Source organism: Oryzias melastigma, linkage group LG1 (genome assembly GCF_002922805.2).
Source record: "Oryzias melastigma strain HK-1 linkage group LG1, ASM292280v2, whole genome shotgun sequence".
Taxonomy (NCBI): Eukaryota; Metazoa; Chordata; class Actinopteri; order Beloniformes; family Adrianichthyidae; genus Oryzias; species Oryzias melastigma.
This window is the reverse complement of record NC_050512.1, coordinates 19,757,049-19,780,418: the sequence shown is the minus strand read 5'-3', so window position 1 is coordinate 19,780,418 and position 23,370 is coordinate 19,757,049. Positions and strand designations below refer to the sequence as shown.

Genomic DNA, 23,370 nt, shown 5'->3' with positions numbered 1-23,370 from the left:
AGGGATTTTACAGGTTTAAAAAAAATGTATATAGATTTTTTTTCTGGAACATTGTAAACATGAATGCACTGCAAGGTGCTTTAAAATTAAGTTAGCATGATAACAGGATAAAATAGACATTTACTTTGAAAATTTAAATAAATAAAAATGGAAAAATGTCTAAAATACATAGAAGTGATCCCACAAATCGAAGACTATTTGTAGCAAACAGAGATTTTTGGATGGAATTTGCTCAGAAATTTTTGTTTTTTAATTAGATTGTTTTAATGTTGATCTTTAAAAAATGTCACATCTAATAACAAACTGGGTCCCTTTAGGACATTTATGTAAACAATTTTGACATGGATGCAGATGACAAGCTACAATCACGGCTGAATAGCTTCAATGTTGCTCGCCATTTTCGTTACACCGCTAATGTAATGCTACGTTCACACCAAACGCGTGGCCCGCCCATCTTTCGCTGTGCAATGAATTCACTGCTTGCCGCCTAGCAGAAAATGTGTTCCTGAGCTTGACGCTGCGGCCACGTTTTTAGAATTTTCGCCGTTTTGATCTCATTTACAATGTATGCAAAACACGGATGATGTTGAGAGATCAGGTTTATTTATTGGAAAGAGTTCTAAAAAACATCATTATATCTGGGTTTATGTGGTCATTCAAAGATTTTCCTGGTACCGGTACTTTCTCTCCGGGGGCTGTTTGGGGGAGTTTGTATGACAGCCGCGTTAACCCGAGAGGGGAAAAATAAAAATAATAATAAATAATAATAAAATAATAAAAATATATATTTTTTTAAAGATCTGCTAAAATTCAGATATTTAAACTTTGGCTGCGCCACCCAATTCGTGCTGCTGCTAGACCGCCACGCCACACCTGTCACTTAAATCACACCACAAGACCTTAAGTTACGTCTGTCCCATTGACTTAACATTGAAACTGGCGTCCTCTACCGCGCGACTCGTGTTTGGTGTGAACGCAGCATTAGGCTGGAGTTTTAAGGAGCTCGCGGGAGACGGTGTAAACAGATGGAGAAGTTGGGGCGGGCTTCTTTTGTTCCACTGGTCCCACCCACAACTCAGAGGCAAATTTCTAATGAACTCCTGCTGCTCTACAGAAACTACATTGTAGAAAACAATAGTTTAAAAACACCATAATCATAATTAAAAGACTACTGGAAATCCTTTTAAATAGATGAAAAAGATAAATGGAGTTATGAGGAGAAATCTCATCTGTGAGTTTTTGTTTGGAGTCCATGTGTGCAGGCTGCAGACGCTGCTCAGATTTACAGCAGTGCTGGACTGCAGGCTATTGATCACCCTTCAGAACTTTAGATTTATGCTCACAAGTGCACACTCTCACATGCACACCTACCAAAAGTGATGGACGGCGACATGAATCATCAGTCATTACCATTGATCACAGCCGGCGGCCTTCAACAGTCCAACTTCTCTCCCTGTTTTCCTTTTACAAACACACACATATGCAGGGCTGTAACTGTTCTGCCTCTGTTCTCTGTTCTCAGCTGCGGTACCAAAAATGTCTGGTGGCTCGCCCGCTGTCCCAGAAGGCGTGCGGCTCTTCGCCTCCCGGTGACTCTGTGTCCCGCCGCGTGTCCACCAGCGTAAAGCGCGGAGTCTTGTCGCTCATCGACACGCTCAAACAGAAGAGACCTGTCACTGAACTGCCACAGTAACCACAGCAAAACATCAAAAAAGGGACTATCTACTTATAAATCTTAGTTACCATGGTAACTCATTGCATCGCTGCTGAAAAGCCCATCTCCATAGAAGACCCAAGCAATCGCAGGAACGGCAAAGCATCACCGTTTGGGAATGCTGTCCCAATTTCCTCCGTTTTTGGGAGCAAATATAACAATTCCTGATAAAGGCGGGTCAAGTCGATTTCCTCCAAATAACCGAGGAAATTCGGATCCATCTGCACGGGAAAGTGACGCTTACGAAGGGGAACTTGTACATAGAAGTACTTTCATCCGCAGAAACTCCACGTGGAACACACAGAAGCTCACTCCTGCCCGGACCGCGGATGTCCCCACGCTCTCAGTGTATTTACGTGTGTGTGCTGCCAGCATGACCTTCCACCGCGGGCCGCAGCGCCTGCACCTCACCTGTCCTATTAGTCTAGGCGCTTTGTCCAAGTCTGGTCCTCCTCTTCCTCAGTCAACAGATAAACCCGACGAGAGAAAGGAGTAACCAAAGACTACCGTGTCTTGATTTGAAGAGAAACATTGAGTTTGAAGGAAGAAGCAAGCTGCTACGACGTTAAAAACACTTAAAAGCCAGTCTACACCTAGAAACTCCTGCATGAACAGTTTTCTATAAATGTGAACCGTTCAAACGCCACCTCACTGCTGCTGCTTCACCGACTGGAGGCGAGGGCGATAGGAATGTTCAGCCCCACCTTCAGCCGTGGATCATAGGAGACGAGCGGTGACCTGTCACCTGAAGCTTTCTTCACATCCCCACTTTCTCTGTTTGCTTAAATCCTCTGTTCTCCTTTGTTGATGGCCATAATAGAGGAAGAGAGACCGAGGGAGGGGGGCAAACCTCTGCTTCAATCACAGGAGATGTCGGCGTGCCGCTGCTCTTCGCAACACCCGCTGGAGGAAATTTGACTTTCTCTCAATCCCACCTCAGAACAGTCTTAGTAATAAAAGGGGATTGCCTGGAGGAGAAATAAGAGCTGAGGAATGTGTTTTATACGAGTGTATTGGTATTTTTTTATTTTTCTTTATCTTACAAGGAGAGGAAATTGTTTTACCATTGGCCTCAGCTTGTTTTTGGAGAAGAAAGCAAAGAGTTGCATGAACTCCAAAAGATGGGAACTGTCCCGAGCTGCTCCACGTCTCCACTTGAATCAGTTTCATGTTTGTGTTCATTAGTGCCATGTGATCGTTCGTCACTTAAAATGCTTCCACACGGTTATCCCAGTGTGTCACATATCAGACATGATGTAATCTGTCCCATCACAGCACTCAAGACTCTAAATCTGTGGATGGATTATGAACGGGCAAATGTTTTAACAGAGAAATAAATCTGAAGATTGCCTACTGTAAAACTTAAGACATAAGCGCATGTCCGCCACCTACAGTTGGAAGAGGGTTGGTGCAAATTGTCAAAGTGGTGCAGCCTTTTTGTTTCACAACTCTCTTCCAATATACGAAAGACTTGGTGTCATAGAATTCTGACCGGCAACAACCCATAATTTTTCCCTTCTCTATCATGATCAATTTTCAAACAGACAAAATCCCTGATTGGTCAAAATTCAGTCTGGTTTAACTTGCAACAAGAGTTCAAAACGTTCGCATTCACACCTAACTATGTTTCAGTTTGGCCACTAGGTGGCGATCACTCCATAGCGTTACACCTTATTCCAGAAGAAGAAAGTATGAGCTAAAAAAATTGCTTTAAACCACAAATGATTACTTAAAAATATTTCCTCAAGAGAGTTTGGAAAATTTTTGCTTGTGAGTTTATAAAGATATAATTTAGTCAGCGATGTATGTTAGCATTAGCCGTCCTATGGGAAATCCCATTACACGTTAGCATCAAGCTAGCTGACTTTAGTATTTTGCGTTTGTTCGATCTCTACTTTTAGGGATCGGTTCTCGATCAATTAAGCTTAGATCAATTCTCAATGATTAATTGATTTTATCAACCCACCTAGTAGCTTCATATGAATGCAAGAGTTTTGAACGCAGAATCCTGAAACGTGCGTTTACAAAGACTTCATTGGAATCAGTCACCTGACCGTGTGTTTCTTAGGGCGATGTGAAAAGTTTCCAGATTATTTAAAAGGAAAATAATGCAGTTATGAAACCAATTATTTGATTACAACATTAAAAAAGGATCAGACATTTGCTTGTTCAGAAATATTAAAGTGAATTTTGATCAAATTTACATTTGTGTGAAAACTGTCTGTTCATCTTGTTTATTGTTGCTTTTCAGTTTAAGGAATTTTAAGGGATTTTATTTGTATTATTTTTAAACCAGATTAGAAAATCCCCCCCACACAGCTGTTAAAACGGAAAGTCAAACTCTTGAAATGTAATGTCCATTTTTATGTAACCTTTGGCGTTCGTTATTATAAGCTATTTTTATCTTCTTGAATGTCTTTTATTTTCTTCTTCTCATTTTTCAAATGCCTTTATTTTGAAATCTTCAAATGGCCAAAGTGTAAAATACTTATACAGATCATTGTAGATAAAATAAAGAGTAAAAATGCTAGCAAATAAAGAAAACAGTTAAAAAGAGGGAAAACCTTCCAGTCATCCCTCAGATTGATGCTGAATTGAACTGTGCAATTATCTATGCATTCTTTGTGAGTAAATGAAAGTCACGAGCAAAAGCCTTGCATGCCCAAGAATGGTTGAAAGAGACTGTATGTATTGAACAGAAATATTTTTATTTTATTTATTCTATTTTATAAAGGTATATACGGATTTTATTAGTTGGTTGGGGAGAGTGGAAGCCTCTTGACGCCGCTCACTATGTCCCCCGTTCGAACCCCAACGAGCTTCGCTTTGCAGAGAAGGAGGAACTCTGACTAAACTCCTCTTGGGGGTCCAGTGTTGCACCGAAGGATTGAGGAGGAGGAGAGCAACAGTGGACGCTTAGTTTAAACTGTCACCAACATCAACTAATGAACACCCTCCATGACTATAGATGGATGTGTTTGCTTCCGTTTGCTGCTCACTGATTTGTACACTTTATCAATGTAACCAGTCGTGAGGATAAATGGCATTAAAGAAAAAATGTATTACCGGACTTCCTGCCTCTAATCATTTCTGTGTGCCCCCCTACCACCTTTGGTGATGTGTTTCTCACAATTCAATTAAAAATCATTCAGGATTTGTTCGTAAAGAAAATTAAAACAACTAATTGAATGAATTTGATTGAACAAATCAATTAATAAAAAGGTGAAATGGACAATCGGTGCTTGCAGGCTCTCACCTAAAGACTAAATATGCAGCAACTTGTCAAACTATTACTTTTTTTTAATCATGAGCCTCTTTAACACTCACAATCCCACATAATGACACTTTCACCTCTGTGCTTCGCAGTTTTAATCCTTCATATAGTGCTTAAGTTTTCCACCGAAGCACTTTTACAAATTTGATTTCACATCTATTGTAATGACTGTTTTCCTCATGTTTTCTACAGATTGGACAGTTAATTAAAATGTCTCGTTATTGTCTTTAAATAAAGACAATTATCCAGCTGACATCCTCGATCAGAGGAGACTTTGAGCTGCAGAAATGTTGGTTTTTAGACGGTTGTTTGATTTATTGTTTTATTTTTTTCACATGTATTTACACATTCAGTACATGTAATTTATGTTTATAAATATAAACTATGGCACATGAATTCTGATATTTCTAGTTGTTAAAATGTATTTTGTTCACGTGAGTCTTAGAAAAAGTAGAACCTCTCAATAAAGAAAATAAATCTGCATTTTTAAATGTCGGGCAGAGAGATTGAGGATACGGATGCTGAGGTGCTTGCAGGCTGAGGAGAGACAGAACTTCTGCTCCTGTTGCACTGAGAGGAGGAGGTGAGGCAGGAAATGGGTGGTAGAGCGTGGTCTTTAGGCCTCACTGCCCCCTGTGTTGCTGCAGCTTTCTCCTGTCTGGAGGGTTTGGTGGAGTCCTTGAGTGTTTCTGCTCCTGCCTGCTGAACGTTTGGCCTCCTGAGCGCAGAGGTGATGGAAGCAGCTGAGCCCGGCTCTGTCTGACCTGCTGGATTCCCGCTGATCTTGTGTGCGAGAGCGGTGATCAGAGTCAAGCTGCTGGAGGGTTTGTCTGAGGAGATTGACGCGAGCGTGAGACGGGGTATTTGTTTGGGCTTCTTATTGTGCGACTGGTTCCCTTTTTTCTTTGTAGACTTCTTTTGGACCGAGTCTGCTTTTCTGGTTTGTTTTTTTCCCGCCCGCTTACGCTTTTTCTTCTTTTCTCCCTTCCCCTTTTCCCCATCATCCCTCAAGTCTTCCTGCTGAATCTCCTCTCCCTGTTCTGAGGTTGGATTTTCATAATCCTCGCCCTCCCGCTTCTCCTGTTCGGATGGGGATGACGGTTTGCTTGTAGATGAAGCAGCTTGAGTCTTCTTGCTTTTCCCCTTTTTACGGCCTCTTGGCGGTTCAGGAATGATGCCGCCCAGGAGGCCCTTCGCAGCTGCTCTTGCCAACACATCCTGGACTGTTTCAACCTTTGTGGGATCGGCCTGAAAAACACCAAAGTTTTGATTAAAAAGCAGCAACTTTACACTTTTAAAATCATAAATCAACAGAGGAGCATCACACGAGGAAGCAACTCAGATTAAACCGTGCTGTGACTGCTTTCTATTGCACACAAATCACTGCAACTCTTAAAATAATTATTTTTTTCCTCAAACTCTCTTCCAAATCAAAATGATCTTAAATCTATCATTTATTTCACACTTTCCATGATCAGAAGCCCAAAAGTCATACACCCTGCAAAACAATCCGGCCTCTTCATCTTCACTTTCCCTCTCCCTGGGTTTGACTGATGCCCCGCCCACTTTGGGGTCCCATCTCTTCTGATCCAATCACCTGACCAACTGGACCAAAGCTGCTCTAAGCTCTGGCTGTTCTTCCTATGTGTTGAAAGAATGTTAAAGCCTTTTGAACGATGATGCAAACATCTTAACATAAAAACTCTTCAGAGCATTGGCATTAAAGCAGCGGTTTATGGTAGAGTCCTTTGATTAGAGAAAGTTCAATTTTTATTGAAAATAAAGTTTATTTACTTTGTTTGATGTTGGTAAGCATTAGAAAAAGAAATCACAGCAACTTTTCTGTTCATAAAACAACAAACTGCATCCACTGCTGCATACTATAAACATGCTTCAATAATAAAAATCACTTTAGCAGCAGAAAAACTGTTCATTTTTCTAAACTGCCTCATAGAATATATGGATGTCCTGGAATCTAATCTTTAAAAGAAGCTGTACAGCGAGCAGTAAATTATTAAAGCTTTTTACTAAGTTCTGTTTACTCGATGTACTCGAGGAGGTAGGAGAGACACACACAGAGAACTTTCTTCAAGCTGCCACAGTTAGATTGTAGTCAAATGTGGGACTCTGTTTTATTCTGCAAGAACAGCCAGTCGGACGTGTTTCTCAGACGAAATGCTGCTCTGTGCCCACCCACTCACTGCCCCAGCGATGGGCCTGATCCAAAACTTTGATCCTGCAATAATCAGCAGCCTAACCTAATATTGAGCCGTGGTGTAAGGACGATGCGTCTCACTTGTGTTGAATAATTTTCTTTTCCTGAATACTTGAATAATATTTGCAAAATGAAGGTTTCCTAGAGAAATAGAATGTGACTGCTTCCAGAGTAAAGACTGCCAGTGTTTTGCTTAGAGCAATGGAGAGAGGATATTTCCCAGGAGCATTCATTCATTTAAATGCAGATATGAAAAAAACTTTAAGGCTTTTCTTTCTCTCCTTACAGGCCACATATACATTGGATTCTGTGTTTTTCATTTATTCTCTTCACTGCCATCTCTCTTAAAATATACAGTTGCTGTGACCTTGAATTTCAATGCAATTAGACCTGCTGATTGGATTTTAAATGACTGTCATGAACTGGAGTGACAGAATCTGCTGTAAAGAAAGCAAACTAACATGATGTATTTATCAGCAGACATTTAGGCAACAAATGCTCAAATTTTATAAAATATTTTACAACTTTGTGGGGTTCTCTAGGGTTTTTTTCTGGAGATAAATGGCAAAAAATGACTCTTAAGAAAGTAAGAAGAACCTCGTTTCACAATTTTTTTTTTCTCACTTGCAAGACATAATGCTAAATAGTTTTAGAATATTCTAAGAAAGCATGTCTTAGTGACTAGATTTTTTTCTTGCAGTAATAATAAGTAAAACACATTTTCTTGACATTTTTTTAAATTACATTTTTGCTATAATGGAATTATAAATAAAAGTTACACATACGAATTTGTACCTATTTTTTGCAGTGATAGACTGTATTCTGAATATGAAATCAAATTGACTGAAATTGTTTTCATAAAACTCCATCCAAACATTTAAAGGAGAACAAGCTGAGTAAACGGTGGAAACTGAGTTAGTTATTGAAACAGACACTCTGGAAAAACTGGAGCCATAATGAATGTGTCACGATAATTTACATACAAACAGATAAAACAAACCTACTAGAAAAAAATTAAACATTCCAAAAATGTGCACATTTTTCTTCAAATAAGAAAAAAGAAACAAAGATTCTAGTCACTAAAACCAGTTTGCTCAAACTAAGATTATCTTAAAAGTTTTCTTGGTAAGATTGTTTTTTTTTTGATAGACAAATTTTCTTTAAAAGGTTTTTTTCACTTTCTTAAGATTCAGTTGTTGCAGTGCATCGATTCCATCCTTACAGAGATTTTAAGGTTTTACATTTCAGAGTCAAAGGCTTCTTGAGGTGTACCTCAACTGTGAGAGATAAAATGAGGAAAAGAATTAAATTGTTTATTTTTTAATTAATTTATTTGCAAATTATGGTGGAAAATCTGCGACAGACTGGCGACCTGTCCAGGGTGTACCCCACCTTCGCCCATCAGTAGCCGGGATAGGCTCCGGCACCCCGCGACCCCGAAAGGGAAGAAGCTGTCAGGAAAATGGATGGATGGATGGTGGAAAATATGTATATGATCACTGACTCTGACTCTCACAGACCTTTAACTTATTCTGTCCTCCACTTATTATCTGTTTGAACTCCTTATCTAAATAAAAGACTGCTCCTGACTCACGATTTCAACGATTTGAATAAAAAAGCACAACTTAAGTTTCTTTACAGATGAACTCCATCATGAGAAAGATGTTAAAAACACCAAAAACACAATTTTCATCAGAGCGGGTCTTTAATTTCTGCATTCCTGCACTGTATTTATATTTACATCATTGCCACTTCATCACTATTTATTCATTTACATTGCTTCCTTATAAGTAAACCAGCGAATCAGAACTTAAAATCTGTATCCCCAAATCAATATATTGTTCTCAAAATTGAAACTCTAATTACAGTTCACTGTTTGGTGCCAGATTTTCAGGCTGGAGGATGAAATGAAAGGAGCAGCATCTCATCTCTTTCCTCTATTTGTTCCCTTCTTGGTGTCGTGGGTGAATCAGGAAGAAGGGAGGGAACAACTACAGGGATGCAGCTCGCTTGGAGAGCTCTGAGACTGTCAGGATTATCCATTCATCTTTGCTATGAAGCTCTGATGTGCATCAGTGGTCCGGGTATATTTTATCCATAACTTGTCTCTTTTCTTGTTGAGTTGGAATAATGCTGCAGTATTTCCAAGGAGCAAGACTTTACATCTGTGTGTGTGTGTGTGCTGACAAGCTGCCTGACCTCCCAGCAGACAGTAAAAGAGTGCTGCCTCAGCACTTCTGAAGGCAATCACAGTCAGACACACTCGCCCTCACAGAAATACTCCAGCGCCAGAAACACCGCCCTCAATCTACAACACAATTTTCTCCTCCTCGTGTTTTTATCACTTCTTCATCCTCACCTGACGTGATATTCTGGCGATGAAGCATCCGTTGGTGAGATGAGAGGGTGCGAGTCTGAAGAACCTGGGGTCGGCTGCCGCTCCCGGTGGGGAATCATCCGGAAAAATCGGACCACTCACTCTGAGGAAGCAATGAAAAGCAGCTCATGAAGAAGTTGGTCAATGTTGATTTATTACTGCCTCAGTTCAGGGAAAGGTCGACGAGTAGAGGAAGTGCATGAGGGCAGACACCTTCAGAAGATTTACAGGTCAGCTCGGAGGCTCGTCAACGGTTGGGTGGTACCAAAGGTTCTAAAAATGGGACCCAAAGTGTCCTCAGCATTAAGGGGTTGGATGTAGCGTACGGTTCTGCAGTCCACCACTACCCAGGAGATGAGTCAAATTCAGAGAACACAGTGTACACATCCAGCTGTGTGACAACTAATGGAACTTTGTTGGGGTTCTGTCAAACAAAGAAGACCTTTCTCAGGTTGTGTCCAAAATTCGTAACAACTTAGTGCACTATATGGTGCGTTCATCATGTTGTTGGGGTGTCTAAATCTAAAATTCCAAAATTCAAAAGAAAATTCCCAGAAGTACTCAGCGAAAAAGTAGAGAGGACCGATGCTGACTAGGTTGATGAATATAGACCACAATGCATTGTGTTTGAACACAAGAAAAAAAAAACGTATATTCACCTATTTTTATAAATTCTTCATAACACAGTGGATTCCTAAAAAGTATTCGTAAAATGTTAATAATTATTACGTTTTTAAGGGTGACATCATATTTGTGGAATAAAAACATTTAAAACAAACATTTAAAAAATTTCATTTTATGTTTTTTTTTTTTTTTTTTACAAAGTGGACTTTACAGGGTTAATGGTAGAATCACAGCAAATTCTCATGTTGGACCAATTCTTGACTATAAAAATGAGTTTTAGGTCGAGTTGTAAGTTGCCTGTCTTATTGTTCAGAGGCATAGATCCATGTGTGACAGCTGGCAGTGAAAGAAAGTTTTTATAAGACAGCTTTGAAACCTCTGGGAAAGCAATCCAACAAACGTGCCAGTCATCTTGATGTCTCAAAAGCGTCAAACAGGCATGGAAAACTCACACACTTGGATTTTTATCAGTGAGTAGAAATGCTCAGTATTTTTTCTTGCTGCCAGTTGTTATGTTTTCTCCTAAATGACATACCTACACATGTTTACTGCAGTGTCAGAGTTGTGAAGAGGTGTTTTATTATTATTTCAGCAGCTGCCTCTGGAATATGTCTTGGAATATGTCAGAGAATTCTCAGTTCTTTGCTGTTCATTTCAATCCCAGGACAGTTCTGCAGAGGTGCATGTTCAAAGCAAGCTCACAAAACAACTTTTCAGAGAAGGTCGTACCTGAATGGCAGCAGTTTGGGAGGAGTGCGGGTTTTCTCTAGAACCTTCCTCACCAGATCTTCATTTTCCTCAGGATACACTGAGCGTGTGCAGTACAGCACAGTCTGGACCTTTGGAACTGACAAACAAAGAGAAAAAGTGAAAAGAATATTTTCATGGTGATGTCAGACAAAATGGCGACATCACCACAGGTGTGTAAAAAGTTACAGGTTTAAACAGGTGTTGTGTCAAGGTACGTTTCCCCTTCCTGAATTCGTTTCCGCTGTCTCCGGCATCATTGATGTCTGTAGTGCTCATAGTTTGTCCCAAAAAGTGTAAAAAGTCTGTACAATTTATGTTATTCTGCAGCTTTTGAGAGTTTATTGTCATATTTGTATTGTTTTACACATATTCTATATAGAGCATGGGTGTCATACTAAATCACATAAGGGTCAAAATCCAAAACACACCTTAGGTTGTGGGCCGAACAGATCACAATTTATTGAACACGCTACAGTTAATTTTTTTTATTTAAAAACGTAACTTTTAACATTACTATGAATAATAAAAAGGCAGGAATATTATTCATAAATAAATCAACTTAAACCTTAAATCTGAACTAAGCACTTAATATTTAACCTTCCATAAAACATATATTTTGTCCAAATTATACAAGTTTTCAAATGAGCACAAGATTACATTACGACATTTATAACAGTAAAAAAAAAATCATTTGGAGGGCCGGATATAGATATCCGGTAGGCCAGATCTGGGCCTTGACTTTGACACATGATGTAAAAGAACAACAGCTTTTTGTGTAAAAAAGAAAAAAAAAAATACTTTTGTTTGGCTAATTTAGGATAAGAAATGTGATTTATGAAAGTGAGTTTGTTATGAAAGTATTTAACCCTAAATACGTTTTTGAGACCCCTATATCATTAGCATGATCTAATTGTTCCTTAAAAATCTGTTGTATGTACATTAGTCCACGTTTTCTACCCTGTAGTTCATCATCATTCCACTAGGGGAAGTAGAAGGCTCATTTCAAAATGGCTGCCTCCATGAAATCTCACAAACACTTTTAGCGGGAAAAGTTTTGCTAATTTTAAAAGCTTTATGGTAACAAAAAGTCATGTATTGATATTCATTTCTTAAACAACTAATTTATTTATTGAAAAAAAATTGTAAATTTGTTGATAATTGCTTCTGTATATATAGTTATATCATGTTATACATGTTATTCATGTTATATATCAGTGGGTAAATATTCTCCAGAACACTTTTGCATCTTAAACTAACATGTTGTAAGCAAAAAAATAACAAACCACTAATTATATCATAATTAGCACCATAACTCATTAAAAATATTGCCTTTTTATTTCATCAAAGAGCTTAAAAACATCTTAATTAAAAAATATAGAATTTTCTGTCATTTCTTTGATGTAAAGGGCTTTACAGGGTTAACAACAGACAGTTAATAAATAGTTGTTTCTTCTGCTGGAAATTATTAGGGGACACAGAGAGCAGGCTGGATCTGTGACCTGACAGAATTTGTGCCCCTGACGTTGTTTTACGTAAAATATGTGGAAAAAAATTCAAACATAACAACAAACTTCCACAAGCCCCAGAATGAACAATATCGTAAACATCCACCTTCTTTTAACGCTGTTATGAAGCATATCAACAATATGATAAACAAAGAGATAGCTTGGCACAACACAGGTCTATACCGGAAATAACACAGACTGCAATGTCGCCGTTTTGTCTGACGTACGTGAAAAGGGTCTATGGTTGAGGAGGTGGTGAAGTTTCTTTGAAACAGTGAGGTCATACTCACAGGTGAGCGCATGACCCAGCAGCCATGATTGTTTGGCAGTCAGGGAGAGCATTTTGCTGGAGGAAACAGAACCCTGGGACAATCCTGGCAGTAGAGTCCAGTCTGTTAACACATTTTTTTTTTAAATATTCATTATTTAAAAGAAAAAACACACAAAAAAAGGAAGTTTTGGGTATGAACATTTGCACTTCCTGTCCACTTCCACATATAAAATCTGTTGCATTTATTCATATAAATCTGGATTTTCTTGGGGAATTTCCAACTTATAAATGTGGAAAAGCATTTTTTTGGTGAAAATCTCATATTTGGTGCACATCAAGCCTGACCCTTTGGTTGACACACCTCCGTGTTCACTGTACATGGTGGGCACCGGGTCGTTGAGGGCAGAGGACGAGCACTGAGGCAGCACGGCGATGACCCTGATCATCTGAGCGCTGGCGTCCCACTCACTGAGATTGGAGAAAGACTCTGAAAGGATTTGAACATCTGCAAAAAATTGTGAGTAAAAGTCAGGAAAGTTCTGAGTAATCAAAAGACACACAGACTGCAGCGAATCAACATTAATTGTTTGGTTTTTTTTTCTGTTCTTGCCCCCATCTGAGTTGTGTGTTGCAGGTCTCCGAAATGCATTAAGGTTTTAAATGTTGCACAACTTTTAGGATAACAATTGACCAGGACAACATGGCAACATGATATGCAGGTATCAGGTGAGAGTAAAGCCGCAGACTTCATCATGCTCAAAATCTCATTAAGCTGCTACACCCACAGGTCCTGAGCGGCGCTGTACGATGGATCCCCACAGAGGAGGAGGAGGAGTGCGTCACGTGATCACAAGTTCCTGAACTTTACAGCTTAGTCGTACTGTCAATTACGTCCAAAACACAATGCAAACGGTTAATTTAGGTTCCTGTCAAAGTTTATTTTTTTAATATTGACAGTATTGACGTTTCATCATTGATGGGAAAAAAACAAGAACTTGAAAGACTTAAATCCGTCCCTAATCTGTCACTGCCATAATACTGAACAGATCAGATCGCAGTTTAAAAGTTCACAATCTGATTGAATTTCTAGTGCGACACCATTTGAACCATCAGTTTATCATTATAAAACCAATTTTATTTTCACATAACTAATGTTTAAGACAAAACTTTTCTCAGTAAACTTCTGTATTCTTACATTAAAACAAAAAAATGACAAGTTTTCTTTACAAATATTGTGTATTTTAAGAACATTATTGTGTATTTTTTTTAAAGAAGTTTAATTGAATTATTACATTTGTAAACTTGACCCTTTTCACAGCCAATAAAACATTATCATCATTCTTCATCTATGTAAAGTCAGACACTTTAATGATACATGTAGCCTAGTTATGCTTCACTCCAACGGAGAATAATTCAACATGAAATCCTCCTCAAAGGGTTGTGAAGAACACAAAACCTCCTGAACTTTTATCATCTGTACAGGGAATTTAAGGCTTTCAGCCCAAAAACAGTCGCCTGTGGAAACAAACTAGAACCTCTACGAGGAAAACATGAAAAGAAAAGTAAGTCAACAGGAGGTTATTAAGTAGTAAAAAGTGATCAAAATAATGAAGAGGAGAAAACATACATATAGATTTCATTAAAAGATAAATACTTTCTAAATATTGTCTGACTGAAAATCTAAGTGAATTTCACAAGGCCCCAGCTGTGATAACAACAAAATTATCACAACCAAGTAAAGTTTTAGGCTTCTTTTCCCCAAATCCCAGAGATCTCAGTCCCACTCACTTTGGATGTCCATTTGGGTGAGCAGCTCCTGCATTTCCTTCACCTGAGACGCCGTGTGATCGGTGCCGCACACCAGCACTCGGCCCACGCGGGAAGCAGCCACAGTGGCGATGTGAGCCACGGTCAGAGCGGAGAAGGACCCCACCACCAGCACGTCTGCTTTTTCATACAGCAGAGGCTGCAGAACTCTGACTGCCAAACACACACTTCTGTCCTACACAGGAAACAAGCCAATGTTTGGTAGAAACTCATTAATTGCAACATTTTTTCAATTTCAGACTAAAGTATAAGCGAATGTTTTGGTCAAGAAGAGAATGATACTTGACTTGTGTGTCTAAAACAAAATTATAATAATAAAAAAAACTATTATAAGATAAGAATCCTCCTGGAAATGTTAAATATTTGTGCTCAGATTTGTGATTCTTGAATTTATCTTTCTATTTTAAACAGTCTAAGTTGAACTTTCCATGTAATAGCCTTTCTTTTTCTGTGTATTTTTATAGTTTCCTGAGAGATTCATCATCTTTTTTTTAAACTCTGTTGTGTCCATTTTTGCTTTTATGTGCAGATTTCTACCTGCAGGTTCAGCAGACGTGTGGCGGCGAGGCTGCTGTGCAGGAGTCGAGCCTGCAGGCTTTGATGGAAGACCAGAGTGTCTGGACAGAGCGGGTCCTTGCAGAAGGCAAACTCCGTGAGGTCTGTTATGTTCTGAGCTTCAATCAGGCCGGCGCTTTGCAGTGCTTCACACATGTCAGCAAGACTGCAGACAAAAGGAAAAAAAACTGTCTCATTTATTTTAACAGTGTGAGATCAGCTTCTGCTCAGCTTTACATCCATAGAATAAAGGACTTTTACCCTCAAGTTAGCACGCTCTCATACATAAAGACCCATGAGCTCCTAAAAAGCTTCAAAAATGTAAAAAATCACACTGTGAGACCACCTCAAAACTAAATCAATTCTCACAAATTCAACTAAATTGAATGAAATCTGATTTTAATTCGTCTAATTAATTATAAGAGATAAAAGAAAACAAAAGTGCATTATTACTTGAGCAAAACCAAACACACACCTTATCCGGCAAGTGTTTATCCACGCGTACAGCGGCAGGGTCTTAGCTCTGGTCTGCTTGGTCCTGACAGAGTCGGGCAAAAAACGGGAGACGCTCCGTAAACGATGCTTCACCCTGAAGCGAGCCAGATTTGCAGCCAGCTTGGTTTTGCACCTGTGAAAAACGGATCGCACTTGAACACATCCTAATTTAACAGCTGCAAACAGGAGCTCTTGAGATCTTGGACCCACTTTTGAAGACTCCTCTGCAGGTCTCTCACTTCTTGGAACACATCCTGTCCCTCCTTTGGGGAAAGCTCTTGGAGAGCAAACTTGTTTTCCTGGAGGTCAAAGAGCATCACCATCGCCAGGGGCAACAGGTCGCCGTCCTGCTAACACACGACTGGGTTCACCACACGAAGAACATTTTTACAAATGTGTTATTTACCAAAGTTCACATCAAATTTGAGGAGAGTTGGAGGAGTAATGAAACAAAGTTTTTTCTCTGCTCTCATGATACTTTTCAGATGTTTAATGCCTCATGCCTTAGTGCCAACTGCACTAATGAGTGGATATGGGCTGTCTGCAGCGAAAAATGGTCAAATCTGTGTGGGTCACATGTTTTAAGATCGTAGACTGGTCAGTTTGTCCATAGAGCATTGATGTCCATGTGTGTCTTCCAAGTCACACGAGAATTTTTCTGATCATTCAAAGACCGCATGAACACAGCATTTATCTTAGTTTGCATTTGACCCTGAGGTAAAATGAGAACAAAATTTTTAAAAACATTTTAATTAAAAAATGCCTGCTTTTTTTCCTGTTCCCATTACAATCCGAGCACATTCACATGTTACTGCTACCTCTTTTGAACCAGTGAAAAACTTGGTTGAGAACCAGCCTAAAGTTGTCTGTCACATGAATTGATTCTGCATAAAAGCACCTCTTTCACTGTCTCTGCCTGAGGTTGACAATAAAGTTTTCAAATCTGTAACCTAAAATGATAGGTTAAAAGACATAAAAATGCCCATTACCCTGCTACTGTGCTGAATTGTGTTCATAATGGTCTTTTCTGGGCTAATTGATCACTCCAGGTGTTCTTACACTAAAGCCAAAAAGCTGTGTGCATATAAGGTGAAATACGTACAGTGCAGTAAAGCTGTTTGTAGAATAATAAAAAGGATCTGTGGTGGGGTTTATAGTCTTGCCTCCACAGTAACGGCCTTTCCCCCTGCATTCTGCTCCTCAATAAAGTTCCCGTCTACACATACACAGAAGCACACGCTGAGTGTGTCAGTTTATCACTGTATGTGCGCTCGCACATTGTTTTATGGAGTAATTTAGTCCCCCAGTTGGAGAATGCGTCTTCTTGTATGCATCTCTTGTCACCTATAAGCAGCCAGACAACAAACGATCTGAATACAAATGTTCTTGAAACTGCAGCCTGTCTGCCTCACCAGCACGATCAGGGGAAGCACTGATGCTTCACTGGAGGATTTAAAAAAAAAAAAAAAACAGCCTCACATTTTTTTTTTTTTTTACAGTTAAAACTTTAAGATCGAAGATTGAAATGAGAAAAGACCCACCACCATATGTGGACATTTCTGCAAGCGGCTGTTAGAAATCACATCCAGGAGTAACTCTTGATCTAAAATAAAAGTAAAAAAAGAAAGAAACATAAAAAAGAACATCAAATTTTCTCATTTGAATTAAAAAAAAAACTTTTATCATGGTTAAAATATGTCTACCGCCCTACATCTCATTTAAAAATGTAATTTCAGTTGATGTCTGATGGGTAACATTGTTTTTAAAGCAGAACTTGAGTAAAAAAGGTGTTTAAACATATTAAACTTTCTAAAAAACTAAGAAATAAAAATAAAGCAATAACACAATATATGTGCCAATTTTGTTCTTGGTTTTGATAGAACCTAGTTTAGGTTTATTTTGGTATTTCTTTGTGATTTATGGCTTATATTTCCGTCATCCACTGATCGTACAGTTGTTATTATACAGTTGGTTTTGGAATTAGAGAAGGTCACATGGTTTTTTCTAACTTTAAAGTTTTACTGCAAAATTTGCCAATCTGAATTTTATTCTGAAAATCATCTGTTTTGCCTCAATAATACTCCTAAACCATACATCCAGACCCTTTCCAAAGCATTAGACTATCAAAGAAAATGTACTAACTTCCATATTCCTGTTGAAAAAAAATATTGATTCAGGGCCCAATGTTAAATTGATTTCAAATGTTTTTTGTTTATTTATTTTAACTTGTCCTGTCCAACAGCTGAGCCAACACACCTTCACATTACTCCCTAACTATATAGCCACAATGAGGCCCAAGTTTGGGTCACCCTGTGCCGGTCCCCAGCCCGGATGAAACCAAATGTGCGGATCATTAAATGCTCTTTTGCTGTTGCGACCCTGACAGGATTTACCAAATGGTGAAAAACATTAGTTTATTTTTACATAAATTAGGGTTCCAACTCCAAAAACCTACAAAAACAGGATTTCAGAAAATAAAATGTTGAGAAATCACCATTTACTTCTCATTTTTAGCAAAAGGATAAAAACAGACATTATGATCACATAAAACCAATCGAAGTGAAGTATCATGAAGTAATCATGACATTACGGTGATTTTGGGTTATGTTTTTGTGCGTTTTCGTGCTAACATGATCTGAAATCTCAATTTATATGAAAAATTAATAAATAAGTAAATTCTTGAAATCACTTTAACGGTGGGCCCTGAATCTATATATACTATAAAAATTGTATTTTTTGAGTGGAATTTTGGAAATGAAAACACTTTTCCATGATATTCTATTTTTCTTGGAAAGGATCTTTAGTTGTCACTGGAGAGGTTAGCTTAGCCTAATTACAACTAAATCATGAGGAAAGCTGCTTTTTTAGCTAAGGTTTGCTTTCATTCTATTCTATTGGAGAACTTCTTTCTTTTTTTTATTTTCCTAAATGTTCTGTAACATCGAAGAATTATGTTTAAAAGAAAATAAAAAGGCACAAATGTTTCATGAGTTCATAAAACAGTTTTGTGTGTTCATTCACAATAATGCTGGAAATGTACATTTGTTTTTTATTCAATTGAAACGACTTAAAAAGAATTTATTCTGAGGCTGAAGTGGTTTATTAGTGGGTTTCCATGCTGGGAATGCAGCTGTCTGAAATAATTGGTTTGAAAGTTTGTTTTTAATCACTGTTTGCTGAGTGACCAGTTCCTGTTTGTTTGGTTTCATCATTATTTCTGACATAAACTAAACTCCAACAGTAAACAGAATAAAACCTTCCTTTATTAGAGCAGGAAACACTGCCTTTTCAGCCCTTAGTGAAAATAGTCTATGTAGATGTAATATAAATAGTCTGTACTAAAGTGAGGCTTTATGCTTAAAGTTTACTTTTCATTTACTTTATTCTAAACTTAAAATGCTCCAATTTAGTCTGAAAAGTGCTCAAATAGTAAACTTCTTACTCAATACTTACATGGTCATCCTATACATATATCTATTGCTGTACAATGGAATTTTAAAGATTAAACTTCATTTTTGGTCATTTTAGAGCTAAAAGGGACAAATTATATCCATATGTGTGTTTGATGCATGGACCTATAATAACATGGCAACATTTCAAATTCATTAATTGTGTGTATTTTTCCTCCAAGGCAATAAGCAAAGAAAATAATAAATAAAAACATTGATTTTTTTTTTTTTTTTTGTGGGGTTGTTAAAGGGTTAGCATCATTCTCTTTATTTATTTAGAAATGGGGAGATGCTAATCTTGAATGGTTCAGTGCTGAACTCACATTTGAGGGTGCTGAAGGCCAGCTGGAAGGCCTGTTTTTGTGTGTTTTTGTCTCCACTCCCTGACAGGGGTGTGTCTGTCTTCTCTTTGTGTTGCATTAGATGATGTGGTGCTGGCTTTTCTGCGTGCAGCCACTGGAAAATGGCTGCTGCCTGAAGATAAACCTGATCTGAAGGAGGACTGTCTAAGGAGGAAGAGCAGACAAAGAAAGTATGAGCTGTACACACACACAAAAAAGTTGCATTTCAATAAAACATGTATTATAGGGTTAATTCTTCTACACTGACAAAGATGAACCCTTCCTTCAAAGAACTGAAAGTCGGACTTTGGGATAAAGTTTCCCTTTGCTTTGTTTTTCCTCTCTGCTTCATTTGATGCTCTCAGCTCATCTGGCTGACTGCAACCTGAGGCCACACACATGCCGCCTTCACAATAAAAGCTCTTACCGCTTTTGTTTAGCTGCTGCTCTGAGCAGCACATCAGTGAACAGAGTGTAAACTAACTAAATGATCATGAAGAAGCTTCAGGGTATTTTCTTTTATTTTTAAAAATCTTACCTGGGTTGGAATGGAGATCAAGACGAGGAAGAGTGGGCAGGTTATTGGTGTGGTTTTGATCAGAGGGAACTGCCAGTTCCGTCTCTGGGTTCATATTGACATCCTCACTGGAGCTTGCTGTGCAGTAACAGAGAGGATGACTGTGAAATACTTCTAGAAAGTTGGCAGCTACTCTCCTGTGTTCCTGCAAACGTTGAGCAAACACATTGTGTGTCCAAAGCGCTGACGTAGAGCCTTCTAGATGTAAATAAGTTAATGTGTCGTCCTTCTTCAGTGTTGCTATTGATAAAGTACATTTCTGGTTCCTTGTGGTGCAGTTAGAGGGCAGTTCAGATACATCCATGAATAAATAATCAACTGTTGTCCGACCCTGGACAAAAGTCCAGCTGTGACTCACCTGCTTAACTCATGTGCTTCCGCCACATTGATTATTCTTTTTTTTTTTGGAAACATGCCCAAAACATCACTTATTTTGACCTCAAAATCAAAAGTCTTCATGCATACTACTTAATCACTTCTTCTTTTGAACATCCTAACAGGCATCAGCCCCCTAATTAAACACGACTCAAGAGCAAAGACATATAGAGTCTAATTTGCTTTTACTACACTCATAAATGTTTAAGGAGCAAAGTCAGAGTTTATCGGAAATGCGCAGCATGTCCAATAAGGCGGTGTCAGGGCGAAAGGAATAAATGAGTGAATTTCAAACAGCACTGATTTAATGAGTGTCAAGCTGTTTTCTGCGCCCCGCAGATGAAAACTTCCGAAGCGGCGCTCGGAAGAAAGGGCTACAACAGCTTACTGTAATCTGCACAGAGGATGATGAGCTGTTTAAAATTGCATAGCAGGTCTTACCATTGTCATTCAGAGCCCTCTTCACTGAAACGGCACTCATCTTCACAAAGAAATGCAGGCTAAGCAAGTATCCGGAAGCTTTCCATAAATTTTCTAACTGCTGTTTTCTTGCTCAGTGTTGTGGTTCTCTGTGTGTAGGGCCTGGATGCTTCCCAACGCCTCTCCCTCTTTCTAATGCGGGGCTTTGTTCGGCATGAGCCTTCCTGAGTTTGGGAAAGCCATGGCAACAATATGATAATGAAGGAGGCCTGATCCTCGAAGACAGACGTGTGCCTTATAAACTCTTTCCACATCCCTCTGATATTGATCACTCTCACTGCCAGCTGTAATTGTGCTCTCCTGACTATAGTTTAAGTTCCTATACGCTAGTAAAAGTGTAAAAAAAGCACAAGCAGTCAAAATAGTAACTTAAAAGCTGTGATCTTTACCTGAGATGGTTAACTCCTCCAGTTAAAAAGACAAAAACATAAAGAAAGTTTGAAGAAAAACTGCCTCTTATCCATGAAAAACCTTTTATGCATGATTCTGCAAAAGCGTGTCATAAAATATTCATGCATTGTTCCTTTGATGAGTACAAAGAATTTTCTGGTTCATGTAAAGCATGTCTGCAACATCATTTAGTAATTTTCTATTTTTTGGGTAAAATTTAAACATAATTGAAGACGCAAGTGGTGTTGGATGGCCTGCAGGTGCGACCCGCCCTTGCCACCATCCTCGACCCATTGCCCAACTTTGACCCAACCTCACTGAGGCTGGTCTGAGCTGTACATGACAAATGGATGTAAAAATCCCTTTTTTTTAAAGGCGGCTTTTCTGTATATTTTATCTACATAGCAACCATTTTATATTTTGTTCCCCTGGGGATACCAAACAGATTGGCATGAGTTTCAGAAGAATCGGCAAAATTTTACTTTTGGATTCCCTTAGCAACGGAAATCATTTGCAAACCACGCCCACATTTCTTAAATGGTCGTATCCTGTGTTAAATTATTTATTTCAGCTTCAGTCTGGGATCAATATATTACATTTTCACAATTTTACATTGAAAAATGTGGGAGTAATAGGAGAACGCCACTTTTGTGAGCTCGCCATGTGCACTTCATTCAAAATCTACAACTTCTAATTGTCATTTTTTTTCTTACAATTTGTTTCCAATGACGTCTAAGAAGTTAGGAAATGATTGGAAAAAATCCCTGGGATAAGTCTTCGATTGCAGCTGGTACTAAAAGTTTTTTTTGTGAAAATTAAAGATGGCGGCCTCTACACCAAGGTCAAAGGTCAACAAAACTCCAAGAGTTGTTGGAGACCGAGGTTGGCGGCATGTGTGTGAAATTTTGTGAAAATTGCTCAAACAAAAGATTAATTTCCTCAGACGTGAAAATCACCAAATCTCTGATTTTGCCAAAAATCCCATAATACTTTCAAAACTTCCTTTAGATATCTCTGACAAATAACCATTTGTTTCATTAGTGGATTCTAAACATTTTTTTCCCCAAAATTAACTTTTTTGCTGAGTCAGCAGATCTATTTGTAATGTCTTTATTATTTGCCACTCCCACAATTTTAACATTGTCATATTGTATTATTTTGTTCAGCGTGGGATTAATAAAGTATATTGATTGATTGATTTACTTACATCATTTTATTGTTAATAACATAAATTGGGTTAAAATGAACAAATTACCACAGAATTGGGTTGAAGAAATGAAACGAGTGTTACAACAATAACTTGCTGTGTTTAGCTTAAAGTACAATATACATATTTATGTGCATGTTGAAAAGAGTGTGAAGATTTGTATTATGAGGACGTGAGGCTCAATTTAAGATCCTTGTGGCACAGGAGGTCTCAACAGCCTGAAGTCACAAAAGAGATGTGACACTTGATTGGTGTAGATTGAAAAACCATTGAAAAGGTTATTCTTGATGACATTATTAAAATCTTTTTTGAGTTTCCTTATCATCACCAACTGAGAAAAAGCTGCCAAACATAAAAAATAAACTAAAAAGTATCCATGATTTTTTTTTGTAATGCCTTCCAAATCAGCTAAAATTTAAGTATAAATTATGAAAATCTATTGGTGATCAAATTCACAGGTTTTGTTTTGTCTTGCCAATTATTTATTTTTAGGAAATCAGTAATTTTTACTACAGTAGAAAGTAAAAAAGGTTTCTCTGGGAGCTTTTTATCCCACCTATACAATATATTCACATAGCAAGAGTGTTCATTGGACAATAACATTAAAAGCACACGGGTGTGTAATCCATACCCCATGTGTGAATTAGCTTTTAAGAAAATAATAGTCCAATTTATAGTTTTTGTAAAAATGACTAACTTTGTGTCACCTGACCAAATGTGTTCTGCATGGACTATAAGTAAATCTGTAAATATTGTGACGTTAGTTGTAGTATTGCTGTCCCACCAAGAGAGGGAGACATTTTTCTGGGTTGTCCAGAAAAAGTAAAGAACCTCTGCAGGACCTCTACCTTCAAAGTCTAATGTTCTAAAAACAAAAGTTTTTATGCATTATATAAAAAAAAGAAACAAACCAAATGAAGTGACCCCAATTTGCCAAGATAAAG

The 23,370-nt window shown here is 38.2% G+C and overlaps 2 protein-coding genes across 8 annotated transcripts in view; one reads left to right on the top strand and one right to left on the bottom strand.

Annotated features, from left to right (window-relative positions):
* Nucleotides 1-3,075, top strand: part of apbb2b (amyloid beta (A4) precursor protein-binding, family B, member 2b) — a 37,823-nt gene extending 34,748 nt beyond the window's left edge. For all 6 annotated transcript variants that reach the window (XM_024289864.2, XM_024289866.2, XM_024289865.2 and 3 more), the window contains one exon: nt 1,523-3,075. In XM_024289864.2, coding sequence (XP_024145632.1) covers nt 1,523-1,693 — 171 coding nt within the window. In that variant the 3' untranslated portion in view covers nt 1,694-3,075. The remainder of the gene's footprint in view (nt 1-1,522) is intronic.
* A 2,232-nt stretch (nt 3,076-5,307) lies between these two features.
* Nucleotides 5,308-21,105, bottom strand: LOC112157308 (putative methyltransferase NSUN7). Of its 2 annotated transcripts, XM_024289985.2 has the most exons (13): nt 20,791-21,105; nt 19,936-20,052; nt 19,380-19,562; nt 17,149-17,210; nt 15,818-15,954; nt 15,588-15,740; nt 15,095-15,278; nt 14,519-14,732; nt 13,092-13,235; nt 12,750-12,851; nt 10,934-11,051; nt 9,563-9,683; nt 5,308-6,236 (listed from the first exon to the last, which is right to left on the bottom strand). In XM_024289985.2, exons 1-13 carry the CDS (start codon nt 20,828-20,830, stop codon nt 5,475-5,477), a joined length of 2,337 nt encoding a protein of 778 aa, XP_024145753.1. In that variant the 5' UTR covers nt 20,831-21,105; the 3' UTR covers nt 5,308-5,474. The 2 variants fall into 2 exon arrangements, with proteins under 2 accessions (XP_024145753.1, XP_036068736.1); XM_036212843.1 differs by lacking the exon at nt 20,791-21,105 and having other exon boundaries at nt 19,936-20,778.
* Between the last annotated feature and the right edge of the window lie 2,265 nt (nt 21,106-23,370).